This window comes from Silurus aristotelis (genome assembly GCF_946808225.1).
Source record: "Silurus aristotelis genome assembly, chromosome: 26".
Taxonomy (NCBI): domain Eukaryota; kingdom Metazoa; phylum Chordata; class Actinopteri; order Siluriformes; family Siluridae; genus Silurus; species Silurus aristotelis.
The window spans coordinates 15,686,322-15,699,016 of record NC_139599.1 but is presented as its reverse complement, the minus strand read 5'-3'; the positions used below and the strand labels follow the sequence as shown (position 1 = coordinate 15,699,016).

Below are 12,695 nucleotides of genomic sequence, written 5' to 3'. Positions count from 1 at the left end.
CCTTTTCCTTTCAGAGAATCTATTATAGAAGAGTTTGTACCACCACCACCAACAAAAAAAGGTCTTCAGTTTGAATTTGCTTTCACATTTCTTTACAGGATAATACACTCACAAGGTTATACAAATACTGTACGTTTATTTAGGCAATGTTCTAACAGACCTTCTGCTCTGTGATTATTCAAAGTTAAATCATCCCTTGTATTTTATTAGCTTAAATAGAAGAAGACCAAGGAGCATCAGCTGACATTAAGAAGCAAACGTTTTGCTTCTTCATCACAATCTAAATCATCCAACTAAAGTCTTTCGTCTTATTCATTCACGTCAGCGTATCATTGCAAAAAGAACAAAGACCTTTGACCTTATAAAATGGATTTATTATTGGTATTTCTGCATTGAGAAAAAAATACAGAGACAATAATTCAGGACATTTCCTAATAATATAATGCAAAATATCTTAAACACACATGCCATCTATTAAAAGTGTTTCACAGTACATGGTTTGGTTGGGTTTGTACACATGAAAAAAAAAAACGGGTACAACCACATTCGTGTGGTTTTCTTCTTACAAAAATAAAATGAAGAACATGAAGAGTGGTTGGTACAATTTTGTGTTCATTTTGTATTCAAAGGCTGCAATAATTCAGAGTTTGACTCTACATGCACCAACTGCAGTAGAAGCTCTATTAATGGCCTTTAGTAAAAATGTAGGCAAGAAAATTAAACTTTATATATGAATTTTTGAGGCATAATGTGTATCTTTGTATCCTAACATTAAGTTTAAAATTTGCTTTACTCTATTTCTCTTTTTTGTTTTACCATAAGGTACTGGTGTATCTTTCCAGGCAGACAAAGAACATCAAAAACCTACACTAGTTTTCTCATAATTTACACCCAGTTTTTACAAAACATTCAATATGTTTTATATATAACCCTTAAACATTTAATGTATGGGTTTTTGGTTTTAGTTGTTTAAGTAAAAATCTATAAAAAATGAAAAAATGCAACTTTCATGTAGTTTGGGAGGAGAAACTACATGTAGAAGGAAGTGTGGTTAAGACATTGTGCTGTTTGGGTGTATGCGAGATCTTTGAAACGTGTATATAAGGTTGGACTTCATCACTAAGTAAAACATCTCCAGCCTTCATTGAAGTATCTGGGTTCCTTTTTTGTCTGGTCGTGTCGTGAGTATTTTTCAGACGATGGAACTGCAACAGAGAAGTGCTGTGCTAATGAACGTGTATGATAATTCAGATGAACAAACAAAAACTGAGGACATATACCAATGTCTGCAGACCCCACATACAGCAACTGCAAGAAAAAGTTCAGGTAAGAAAAGGGTGACTAAATGCAAAGATAAGTGAACAAACCAATGGATTCTTGAATGAAAGATGTCTTCGTGTGACTTTATACCAGAAACTGGAATGATTTCTGGTTAATTTTGTATTTTTTTAAAATATAATTTCATTTGTATATAATTTTAATTGCCTTTCAAATCTAGGGCAGAAGATAATAGTTCTACTTTTCACCATATTCATCGTGTTACTGACCGCCAATCTTTCAGTCACTGGGATGAACTGTGAGTTTTCTTCACTTTATCTGGTAAATGTAGGCATTGCTGTGAAACATCATGTGCAAATTTACATCCGAGAGAGAAAAATACCATCCTTCAGATTAAAAGTGAGGACGTCATTTACACAAATATAAACATAAATATATCTAATCTTTATTTGTGCTAAATTTCGGATCTGTAGATAAAATAACTAACAATAAATTGTTATTTTTATTCATTAGTCAGGTTTGTTATTTAATAACAGCTTTAACTTACCATTGCTAGAAAATATATTTTATTTTATATATTTGTTGTCATGTTTCAGTGGTTAGTGGTTTGAGTGGGTTTTGAGTGGGGAGGGTAAAGTACACAGTGCACTCTGGCTGTAGTAAAGCAACTGATTATAAACAGATTAAACAGAATAAACAAAAAATGTATTCTATAATGCCTTGATGAATTCTATGATGTCTAAAATCTTGATTGTTTTATCACTGAGCTTAACCTATGCATCTTCTTGCCTTGGTGCATTGCAAGTGTCTTTAACTTTCATCAGTGGCAAAAACCCATTTTTTTGCCCTTTTTGGTGCCCTCATTGTTTAGTTTGTGTGACAAAAACGATGAATGAAACTTAATTTTGTCACGAACAACCACTGCACCATACAGAATATATATATATATATATAGGTAGCGCTAGTAACCATATTTTTTAGGGTCTTAAGGATTTCCAATCTAACAACATACAATAATCTGAAGCACTAAACTGATAAAAAATACAAATAATGGCATTGCAATATAGTTGTAATAAACAAATGTAATTTTTTTTTAGACCACCACTCAAAACAAACTGGGGCAGAAATGATGAACTACCAAAAGTCTACCAAAGGTACATTTCCAATCATTTCTCACTGTACATATGAACCATAAAGTTACTTAATTGTGGCTGATAAACAGAGGTGGAAAAAGTAATAAAATATTGTACTTAATAAAAGTACTGCCATTTCAATGACATTTTGCTTAAGATCAAGTTAAGTTACAAGTCAAAAATTTACTGAAGTAAAAGTAAAAAAGTAGTTAATTACTGAGTTTTTTCATTACTTTTTTTAACAGCTGGTGGTGGGGTGGGGGATTTTAGTGCACCCCAGACCTCCTCATACAACATCAGTAGCTGACGTTACTAACACCCATAAACCTGAATGATTAGAAAACTCCACAAGCACACACCAAAATTTAGGCGAACATCTTCCCAGAAGAGTGAAGGCTATTATAACAGCAAATGGGGACTAAATGTGGAATGAGATGTTCAGGTGTTGTCAATCTATTGTCCATTTAGTGTATGAGTATCATACCTGTACATAAATGTTATTTATACATATGGGTGTGATGTGTCAGGTTTCCACATATTTTGGATCGTACAGTACATAAAAATCAGAAAACATCATATGATATTTTCTGTGATCTTCCAGAGAGCTGGTATCTCCATTATGAAACATTCTATTTGTTCTGGAGTAACCAGGGACAGTGTGAGATAGCTAAACGTTTTTGTGCAGAGAGGACGGCCAAACTCGCAACTGTTACAACATTCAACAAGGTATACACACACACACACACACACACACACACACACACACACACACACACACACACACACACACACACACACACACACACACAAACTGTAGGCATTTACTGTAACAGAGTTGAACAAAGCCTGTGAAGCCTTTAATAGTTTTCCTAAGAATGTAGTTTGTGTTAATGCTTTTGATGTTCAGTGAAGCTTCTAGAACCACAAGCCACAACATCTGCATTTTTGTTTCGATCACTCACTTCGAGCCTATAGATGGCTGCTTAAAACATGCATACAAGTGTGTAGCTGCAAAAACATCTCTTGTGGTGAGAAGTTCGGTTTTACCCATTTGAATCTTTCGATAAATCAAACCTTGAAAAATTCAGATTTAAGCTTGGAGTAATCTAGAAAAGGAAGGTTTGTTTTATGTTCACTCTACTGGACACCATTGGGCTGCAGGAAAAACAAATACTTTGCTACGCTATCTAATCCGACTGGGTAAGCTAAGGGAACTAGCATAACCAGTTTAAACAACAATTACTACCAAATAACACTTTATTTACTTTAACAATTGGTTTGCACTGTTTCAGCAAGAACATTGGGCACACTGTTGGTGTGTACAGAATAGTGTTCCTGTTAATGAACTTTCCCAGAGTTCCCACTGCATGATAGTAAAAACGTCCTGTTTATGCCTTCTTTCAAAAAAAGATAAGAAATCAGTCAGTGTCTGTACATACAGTAGGTGTACAGAAAAACTGTAAAACTGTGAAAGATTGTACGGGTCATGTCCTAATTCTGTTTCATTTGCCTCCTGAATGTGTGTGTATGTGTGTGTGTGTGTGTATATGTGTGTATGTGTGTGTGTGTGTAGGACTGGCTGCGGTTACAGATCAATGGAAAGCGCATGCTAGTGAAAAAGGACCAGACCAAAAGAATATCAGAAGATAGCTTTGGAGATGGTTCTTTACTCCATGATGAGTTGGTGTGCTGCTATAATGAATGTTTACTTGTTATCACTTGCAATATAGTTGCTATAAACAGTTGGTCTCTTGCCAGCCTTTAATAATACATACAAATACAGTTTGTCGTGTTACTAACAAACCCCAAAGCATAAATCCCTGAGTCCTAAAGATTTTCCTGCGTCTGAAACCTTATATTCAATGTGCTGACACTCGCAACTTCTACTGAAAATGTTACATAAACTGTTTCCTCATAAACTGCTTTTGGACAATGTTTATTATTAAAAGCTCTCTACAAATCTACAAATACAATTAAACTGGACTTAATTGAATATTGGTTTCAGATTGAAAAATATACTTTACATATACATATGTTTTACATAAAAAAAAGTACAAAAAATAAAATAATAAATAACAGAGAATTTATACTGTTAATGGTTAAGTAAGCAACCAATACAATTTTAATCTGAAATTATATATTGCAGTTTGAAGTTTAAAAGTTACAAAAAGACATTTTTATTATTAAAAAACAATCGTGGCGTATTTAAAAATGCGATTTTGAGCAGTCGGCATGATTACATGAACTTTTGTTCCCTAATTAATATTTGTCATACAAAAAATGGGAACATTCCACCAGTCCTGTGTATATAATATATTCAGATAAAATGTAAATAATGCAGCATGTTAATAACTGGGATCAAATCTCTTTTCAGGATTTTCATGATGATGGTGTCGATGATGATGATGCATATGACTGTGACTTCTTTGGTGGGACCCCTGACACCAAGATGGGTGAAGGATGGGTGTGTGAAAAAGCAGCACAAAAACATACCTAAGTAATATTGTATTTTATATTTCATAACATACCTAAATGTTAAATGACATACCTAAGTAATACTGTGTTTTATATATATATATATATATATATATATATATATATATATATATATATATATATATGTGTGTGTGTGTGTGTGTGTGTGTGTGTGTGTGTGTGTTTACTGAAGAAAATAGGTGTCTTCAGCATTTTAAACATTGGAGCCTGTGAAAGTTTATTTACACGTGTCTTCCATAAATGTTTGGCGCATACATTTATTAAATACAATTATTAGTCATAACTGTTTGTGTTTTTGGTTGTAAAAACTCATATAAAGATTATAGTGTGATCATCACATCATTGCCTCGTCATGTTTCTCTATAACATTTATCGGACTGCCACTGATGCACTGTTATACAGCATTGCAGAAAGTCTAATTATACAATTCATGACCATAAACAACAGGGAAAAATAGTAATTTTTAAGGATTACATGATCCATCACATTAAATTATGGTTCCATAACCTCGAAAGACTGTAGAAGACTGTAGAAAGATCATTACTCATAATCTTATGTTCCAGTGCTCATGTTAGTTCTCACTCTCCAGTGTTCTGTATTGTTTGAAGACTATAATCACACTCTTTATGTCACTCAAATGAGGATGGGTTCCCCGTTTGAGTCTGGTTCCTCTCAAGGTTTCTCCCTCACAACATCTAAAGAAGTTTTTCCTCGCCACAGTCGATGAGGCTGCTCATCAGGGATAAATACACATCGTTCAACTCTTAAATTCTGTAAAGCTGCTTTGAGACAATAAACTCAAATACTCAAAGACTCAAATAAACTTGACTTGATTTGACATGAGTGTCAGATCTGGAATGCATAAACACCCTAATGGCTTTTCTTCTGTAATTCCTATTTAATCCAACAAAATCATTTGCAGCACTATTGTATGAGTCCGGTTGCCAGGTCTGTGACGCAGACAAGAGTAGATTTATTTCTCTCCAGAATATTTTGTCAGAATCAATTATGGATTTGTTTGGGTAAATTCTCAGTATTTAGATGCTCCCAGTACGTTTTCTACACTGGTTTTGAGGGACAACTTCTCCAGAGGGCTCTTGACCCTCGTTCCGCAAAGTGGATTGTTTTGCCTCTTCTCTAAGCTTCATCAGAGTCTGTTTCAGTAACTCCAGTTCTCTATCCTTCTCTTCCATTTGTCCTCTAAAATCTTCCTCCATCTTTATTTTGGAGGTCATAAAATGCCTCTGGATTTCAGGAAGCATTATCTTCATAAGGTTTCTCTCTGCTTCCATTGCAGCCTCTTCTTCGTAGGGCTTTTTGATTTCCTCCACCGTTTTTCTGAGACTGTCCTCCATCTTTCTCTTCTCCCATTCTATCTTTTTATTCAGTATCATAACTATATTCTCAATCTTTGTCTTCCTTTGCATTTCTCCTTCCAGTTCTCCTTTCAGTTCCTCTTTTTTTATTTCATCCATTTCTTCTTTTATTTTCCCTTCCAGTTCGGCTATTTGACTGTTGAGCTGCTTGATATCTTCCTCATGTTCCTGGATCATTCCTTCAATTTTTCTTTGAGAATTCTGGACCTCCTGCTCCAACTTCACCTTCATTTCTCTTTCTTTATTCGCTACCTTCTTATCCTTAGCCCACTGGAGCATTTTTTCAATCTCAGATTCTGTATCCAGAAAGATCTCCCTACTGTGGAATCCCTCTTTATTTTCTGACACCATCTTCTCTACCTTTTCCAGCAGCTCTGAGATCTGAGAACCATCTCCACTGTCCTTAATGTTGAGACAGTAAAACCTGTTCCCACATTTCTCCATAAGTTTTTGGACTTCTTGGTCTCCTGATTGAACAAACTCCTTGATGGTCTCCTTCTGAGCTTCATCAAAAACAGTAAAAAGGAGGATGGCCATTTCCCAACAGTTCTCTCCAAAAACCTCCTCTATTTTCTCCAGCATCCCCCTTTCCTCTCCTGTAGGCTGCTTTACAGGTATGACCAGGAGGAAGGCGTGGGGTCCGGGAGCAGAGAGATGAATGCAGAGTTCTACATCTTGCTTTAATATTTCCAGAGAGAGTCCAGGAGAGAACCAGTCAGGAGTGTCCACCACAGTCAGTTTTCTCCCAGCCACGTCTGCTTGTGTGCTCTCACTTTGCTGTGTGGATATAGATGAAGGTGTAGCTGTTTCAGTCTGGTTCCCCTCCTCTTTGCCCAGGATGGTGTTTATTGCTGCAGTCTTTCCAGACCCCGTCCTCCCCAGCAGCAGCAGCCTCAATTGTGAAGAATCTGAACATGATAATTTTCCACTCACTGATAATAGAAACAATAATGAAAAACTTAAATGACTGTTAATCAACTTAATTAGATTCAGGTACATATAATATTTTAGCTTTTTAAAATTGACATTATATAATGTATAGCCAATGGCCACTCACTGGGATCCACCTTTAGCATGGAACCTGATTGGTCTGGAACTGTGATATTCTCGAAATCATCTGTTGCTCTTTGTAAGTCCAGCTTTGTGTTTTTCAGTTGCTCCTCGGTTTTCTCTAGTGTGCTTTGCTTCTTTATGAGTTCCTTCATGATGCTTTTAACATCCATATTATATTCTGTAATTATTAACATGAACAATGAATAAACAACAGAGAACAAACTGAATGGAGCTGAACGAATGAGAGTCTTTTTAAACTGTGGCTGTGATGAATATAAATAGAAACAGGTATAACAGATCAGTATGAGGATGATTCTGAACTTGCAAGTGTGTGTTGGGAGTTGGCGTTCAAGGGCGGCCATGTTTGAAAGCTGTGGTGTCTGATGGGAAATGGAGTTTGATTAGTGACCTGACAAAACCCACCAGTCAGCAGTGAAGACTCTTCCATTTTCATTTTGTCCTCATCTGTCAATTTTCTTCCCCACTGCAAATGCAAGCAAATAAGAGTAGATAATGGCAATATACTATATAATTTATATTCAACAACCATCATGCTACTGAACTCTACACTACACCGCAAGGACACTGGTGGCTTACTGATGCTTTACAGTTTTACTGCCAGTAATCATTATGCAGTTCTTCTCTGTAAGTCAGAGCATATCCAAGATTATCTTCTATATATCTGTATACCATCAGTATATACACTTTGCATTATCTTGGTGCCAATGTGCATTCAATATACCATATACATATATTATAGTGTAAATTTATATATCTTATATTTTTCTACATCTATTGTGCTTTACACACACCCTGAATATATTCCTAATTTAAAATTTCCATATGCAGTAAACTCTTACTGTACTTATTAATCAGATTCTGCACACCCAGAGCCTTTATATTTCGTTGCTGTAGATATATTTATCTGCACATGAGAATTTGCACAATGCTGCCATCTATCGATCATCCTTACTAATAGCAGTGAGACTGGTCAATTCAGGATGATGCAGGATTATACCCTCATTATATAACAGATTTCAGTTTGAAATATACATGTGCCTACCTGCTGGATGTAAATATAAGGAATGACACCGCACTAGAAGAAAGAACCTGATTATCTACAGAACAAAAAACTAGCAAGATATGTTTGTGATAAAACATTTTATATGCCACAAGAAAAAAATAATCAGGAGCAGTAGAAGAAATGCATACAGAATTTGACATAAACATATACAAACTATAAGAATTACCTGAAAGAGTCTGCTGAGGCTTTGGAGAGGATCTGCATGAGATCAATAAAGAGAATTTAAGTCCAACAGACCAACAACTGCTCTAAATAATAGACTCTGTTTACACATATTACATATTTATAATTTTTTTTTACCTGAAAGCCCTGTTTTATGCATATAATGGAAATAGATTGCTATGTCATGTATGACCATTGCCATTGCCACAAATTTGTAGCTTTATATTTATCATTAGCAAATTTTGCAAACATACAGCTGCATTTCTTAGAGCTTGAATAGCTGCATTAGGCATTAAATTCCATTGTTCTGTACTATCAATGAGATTGTTTCTATGTTTTCATTGTTCTATAAGTTTTAAGTTGTATATGTTTCTATACGTTTTTAAGTCTAATGTTATTTACTGTATTAATTTCAGACATTTTATGAAATCATAAATTTGAGGAACTATGACAAAAGTAATTTTAATATAATACATTTTGGTATACTAAAAATTTTACTGGCCCTCAATCAAGATTAATTTTTTGCCCAATCATAGGAAAAAAATCTTTCATAGGCACCTCTAAACTAAAAAACTAAAAAAATAAATAATAAAAAAAAAATCTATGAGTTTGCAATCAATTCTTACCTTTCCGACTTAATGCGACTAACATCTAATAGGACTGGTCACAGGAGGTGACATTAGTTAAATAATTCATATGAATATTTGCATTCTACTATATAATATAGGCAATAGCCTTCCTATTGGACAAATCAATAAAAAAATCAGCAGTAGAATCCGCGCTGGTTCATTTTTATACAGTATTTGTAATAATTACTGTTTGTGAGTTACTCTGCATCTGGACCACAGTTTGCTATTAAATGAATTTAAAATGAACAACAGTGGCACCTAGTGGGAAAGATTTAATAAAACCAACAGACCATTGCATATTGTAAGTTTGCATAAACCTGGTCCTAAATCACTAGTAAATGTGGGATTGTGGTGCCGTGACAGGCAAAGCAGCTTCAATGTGTGAAACTAAAATAAGAAAAACAGGAAGGTACCTCACACACTGCAGCAAACAAAAAGGTGAAACAGGAAGTTAAACTGGCAACCTGTATCATTTTACAAAACACTCAGCAGCACACAGGATGCAAAGCTAGAACACTACATAAACTAGAACTTTTGTTAAAATGCAGGAAAAATCTCTGAGTTACAGAATTGTACACATGTATGTTCAAAGCAGTCCCCAGTTCCAGAGCTTTCTGCCAGTGAAATATTCATGGTTTGTACAACACTTGGGGACATACTGTGTTTTGTAATTATCTTTACTCCTGTGGTATTTTACTCTAGCATTTCTAAGTGTTTTATTTCTTATACTACATCTATCAGGCATAACATTTGGGCATTAACAGCATGAACTTCTTCAGCAGTTTGAGCTACAGTAGCTTGTGTGTTGGATCGGACCACATGGACCAGCCTTCGCTACCCACATGCATCAATGAGACTCGGCCACCCTCGACCCTGTTGTCAGGTTCACCACTGTTTACTGCAGATTACTGATTACAGATTACAGATTACTGCAGACCAGGAAGATCCCACAAGAGCTGCAGGTTTGGAGATGCTCAGACTTAGTCGTCTAGATGTCACAATCTAGCCCTTGTCAAATTCGCTCAAATCCTTACGCTTGCCCATTTTTCCTGCTTCTATCACGTCAACTTTGAGGACAAAATGTTCACTTGCTGCCTAATAAATATATCCATCCAGTAACAGGTGCCATGATAAAGATATAATCAGTGTTATTCACTCACCTGTCAGTGGTCATAATGTTATGCCCGATCGGTGTCTATGGGCAAATGCACACTATTTTTCCAAAAGTATTGAGTCACCTGACCTTTCCTGCTATATGTGGTTTTTTTCCAAACTGTTACCACGAAGCTGGAGCCACTCAATTGTCATTAGATGATCAAATTTAGCATTTACTTGAAATTTAGAAACCCAAACCTGTTCCAGCATGGCAATGCCACTGTGCACAAAGTAAGCTCCTTGAAGATCTGGTTTACATGCGTTATAGAGGAAGATCTTGAGTGGCCTGCTATAGAGCTCTGATCTAATCCCTACTGAACACCTTTGGGATGAATGTGAACACCCCAGGTCTCCTCACCTTCTCACCTGCATCAGTACCTGCCTTATGTAACACCCTTGTGGCTGATGAACATAATCCATAAGCACACTCCAAAATCTAGTGGAACATCTTTCCAGAATCGTGGAGGGAATTATAAGAGTGAATTGGGACTAAATGTGGAATACAATGCTCAAAAATCACATGCTGTACTTGTGACCAGGTGACCCAATACTTTTGGAAATATAGTGTATGTGGGCTATATCACATCACACCCCTGTGTGCTGCTATCCCAACTTTATATTAGTGCCCATAGTTTTTGTCAAACTTTGCCCTTTTACAAGTGCTGTTGGTGAGTAATGTTCTGGGATACTTACGCCACCAAAGTCTTATTGCAAGCCTCCCCGTTCTTTCTCCATTAGTCACATGACACAGGTAATGTCCTATATCTGATTCACGACTTTCTCTCAGCTGTAAGTTGATGTTTCCTTTGTCCAGCTCCTGAGTGAGAAGACTCACTCTGCCTTTATAACCTCTTCCCTCGGTCATCTTTTTGCTCTTATAGAGGAAAACACAGTCTGTCCCCTTAAACCACCGGATCTCCATATCAACAGCACTGATTTCAGGAGACAGACAGCAGGACAACGTGACAGTGGAGCCAAGCTGAACCCGTTTATCTTGGTGCAAAATGAGTTTTAACTCGTCTGTGTGATAAAGTAACACACAATTGAATTTATCACATCTTTTACTCACCTTTTATGCACAATATTATAACATAAGTACATTGAAATCGTAGAAGTAAGATTATTTGCCTCACACTGTCCAAATTTGCATTTCTTAACACTTTCTCAAGCAACCTGATGCTTCTTTTAATGTAACACACCAATGCATGGCACCACTTTTCTTCACAAGTTAAAACTATCTAAAAAAGTGCACTTTATTACTATACAGTTTTCTCCTTTAGCACATAAAAACAAGAGCTAATTAAAAAAAAAAAAAACTCGCTTGTAGAAAAAAAGGATTTTAGTATTAACAATTTCTTAATCCAGTCTTTTATCTTTAGTAGCTCTTTTTCTTGCTCATGGATGTGGAGACTCAGGACCCTGTAAACACTGGGCAGAAGGGAGGAGAATTCACCAAAGACATTAAACCTGTCCATCAGAGAACATCATGCATAGATGCACTCACACACTCACTCACACATTTTTAGCACTGCCAATTCACCTGCCTGCATGATATTAGACAGTATGCGGAAATTGGTAGTAAACAAGCCAAATTCCAGACAGACAATAATTCAATCTCAGTACTATGAACCTGTAGCTGTGAGGCTTCTACAGTTTCTGCTGCATCATCCAACTTCCTCTTTGACGCCCTTGTTATTTTGTCACACTACTCCTGTTCCATTTGCTACGTCAAGATGCGCATGAGATGTACTTAAAGTGTACCTTGTACCTTGTTTTGCTATAAAAATGCCAATGAAACGTCCAGGCTTAAAAGTGACCTGAACATATGAACATGTGAATACGTGTATAAATACAGTTTTTGACACTATTTTAGGCATAACATCTGATTCAAATTTGGTTCATAGATAACAAGTACTATGTTTTAAAAAACATAGTTAGATAAAGAGTACTATGTTTTCCCTTAATTAATGATATAAGCCATCATGGGAACATTTTAATGTCTGTTCTGTGTTGGAAACATATGAGGCTTAAAATTTTAATATTTAACTTACTGTTGGATGCTGCAGCCATCTCTGATTTCAATTCAATCAAATCCTTTAGAGAAATAGAGAATATATGTGATATAATGAATATATTGTCTATACATTAATGCAACTTTTAATAGAACGTTCCTCTCTTACCTTTACTGGTCTTCTCACAAACCCCTGCGGCTTTAGTGTGACGGTTATGTATTTATGGGCTTTGAGACAGGAAGCCCAACATACGGATTCTCTGTGCACGGAAATGAACTCAAATGATTTGTTTTCTTCAAAGAAGAAAAACAAGTGAA

The 12,695-nt window shown here is 35.8% G+C and overlaps 2 protein-coding genes across 5 annotated transcripts; one reads left to right on the top strand and one right to left on the bottom strand.

Annotated features, from left to right (window-relative positions):
• Nucleotides 1-821: 821 nt before the first annotated feature.
• LOC310720292 (uncharacterized protein) lies at nucleotides 822-5,246 on the top strand. Of its 3 annotated transcripts, XM_083530768.1 has the most exons (6): nucleotides 822-1,326; nucleotides 1,499-1,576; nucleotides 2,376-2,432; nucleotides 3,013-3,137; nucleotides 3,985-4,072; nucleotides 4,786-5,246. In XM_083530768.1, the coding sequence occupies exons 1-6, from the start codon at nucleotides 1,200-1,202 to the stop codon at nucleotides 4,794-4,796; spliced, it is 486 nt and encodes a 161-aa protein (XP_083386894.1). In that variant the 5' UTR covers nucleotides 822-1,199; the 3' UTR covers nucleotides 4,797-5,246. The 3 variants fall into 3 exon arrangements, 1 of the variants encoding a protein (XP_083386894.1); XR_014531702.1 differs by lacking the exon at nucleotides 3,013-3,137; XR_014531703.1 differs by lacking the exons at nucleotides 3,013-3,137; nucleotides 4,786-5,246 and having other exon boundaries at nucleotides 3,985-4,088.
• On the bottom strand, nucleotides 5,101-12,672 carry LOC310720279 (uncharacterized protein). 2 transcript variants are annotated; one of them, XM_083530743.1, is made up of 8 exons: nucleotides 12,547-12,672; nucleotides 12,418-12,460; nucleotides 11,060-11,386; nucleotides 8,587-8,618; nucleotides 8,400-8,432; nucleotides 7,760-7,820; nucleotides 7,341-7,514; nucleotides 5,101-7,215 (listed from the first exon to the last, which is right to left on the bottom strand). In XM_083530743.1, exons 2-8 carry the CDS (start codon nucleotides 12,434-12,436, stop codon nucleotides 5,945-5,947), a joined length of 1,917 nt encoding a protein of 638 aa, XP_083386869.1. In that variant the 5' UTR covers nucleotides 12,437-12,460; nucleotides 12,547-12,672; the 3' UTR covers nucleotides 5,101-5,944. The 2 variants fall into 2 exon arrangements, with proteins under 2 accessions (XP_083386869.1, XP_083386870.1); XM_083530744.1 differs by lacking the exon at nucleotides 11,060-11,386.
• Nucleotides 12,673-12,695: the final 23 nt, after the last annotated feature.

What these genes read in the sequence shown, in the direction of transcription:
- LOC310720292 (XM_083530768.1), top strand. Translation starts at nt 1,200, where the DNA reads ATGGAACTGCAACAGAGAAGTGCTGTGCTAATGAACGTGTATGATAAT. An exon ending in CTACCAAAAGTCTACCAAAG is followed by an intron (nt 2,433 to 3,012) that starts GTACATTTCCAA and finishes GTGATCTTCCAG; the next exon opens with AGAGCTGGTATCTCCATTAT. An exon ending in CTGTTACAACATTCAACAAG is followed by an intron (nt 3,138 to 3,984) that starts GTATACACACAC and finishes GTGTGTGTGTAG; the next exon opens with GACTGGCTGCGGTTACAGAT.
- LOC310720279 (XM_083530743.1), bottom strand. An exon ending in AGAGTCTTCACTGCTGACTG is followed by an intron (nt 7,515 to 7,759) that starts GTGGGTTTTGTC and finishes TAATAATTACAG; the next exon opens with AATATAATATGGATGTTAAA. An exon ending in CATGCTAAAGGTGGATCCCA is followed by an intron (nt 7,216 to 7,340) that starts GTGAGTGGCCAT and finishes TTCTATTATCAG; the next exon opens with TGAGTGGAAAATTATCATGT.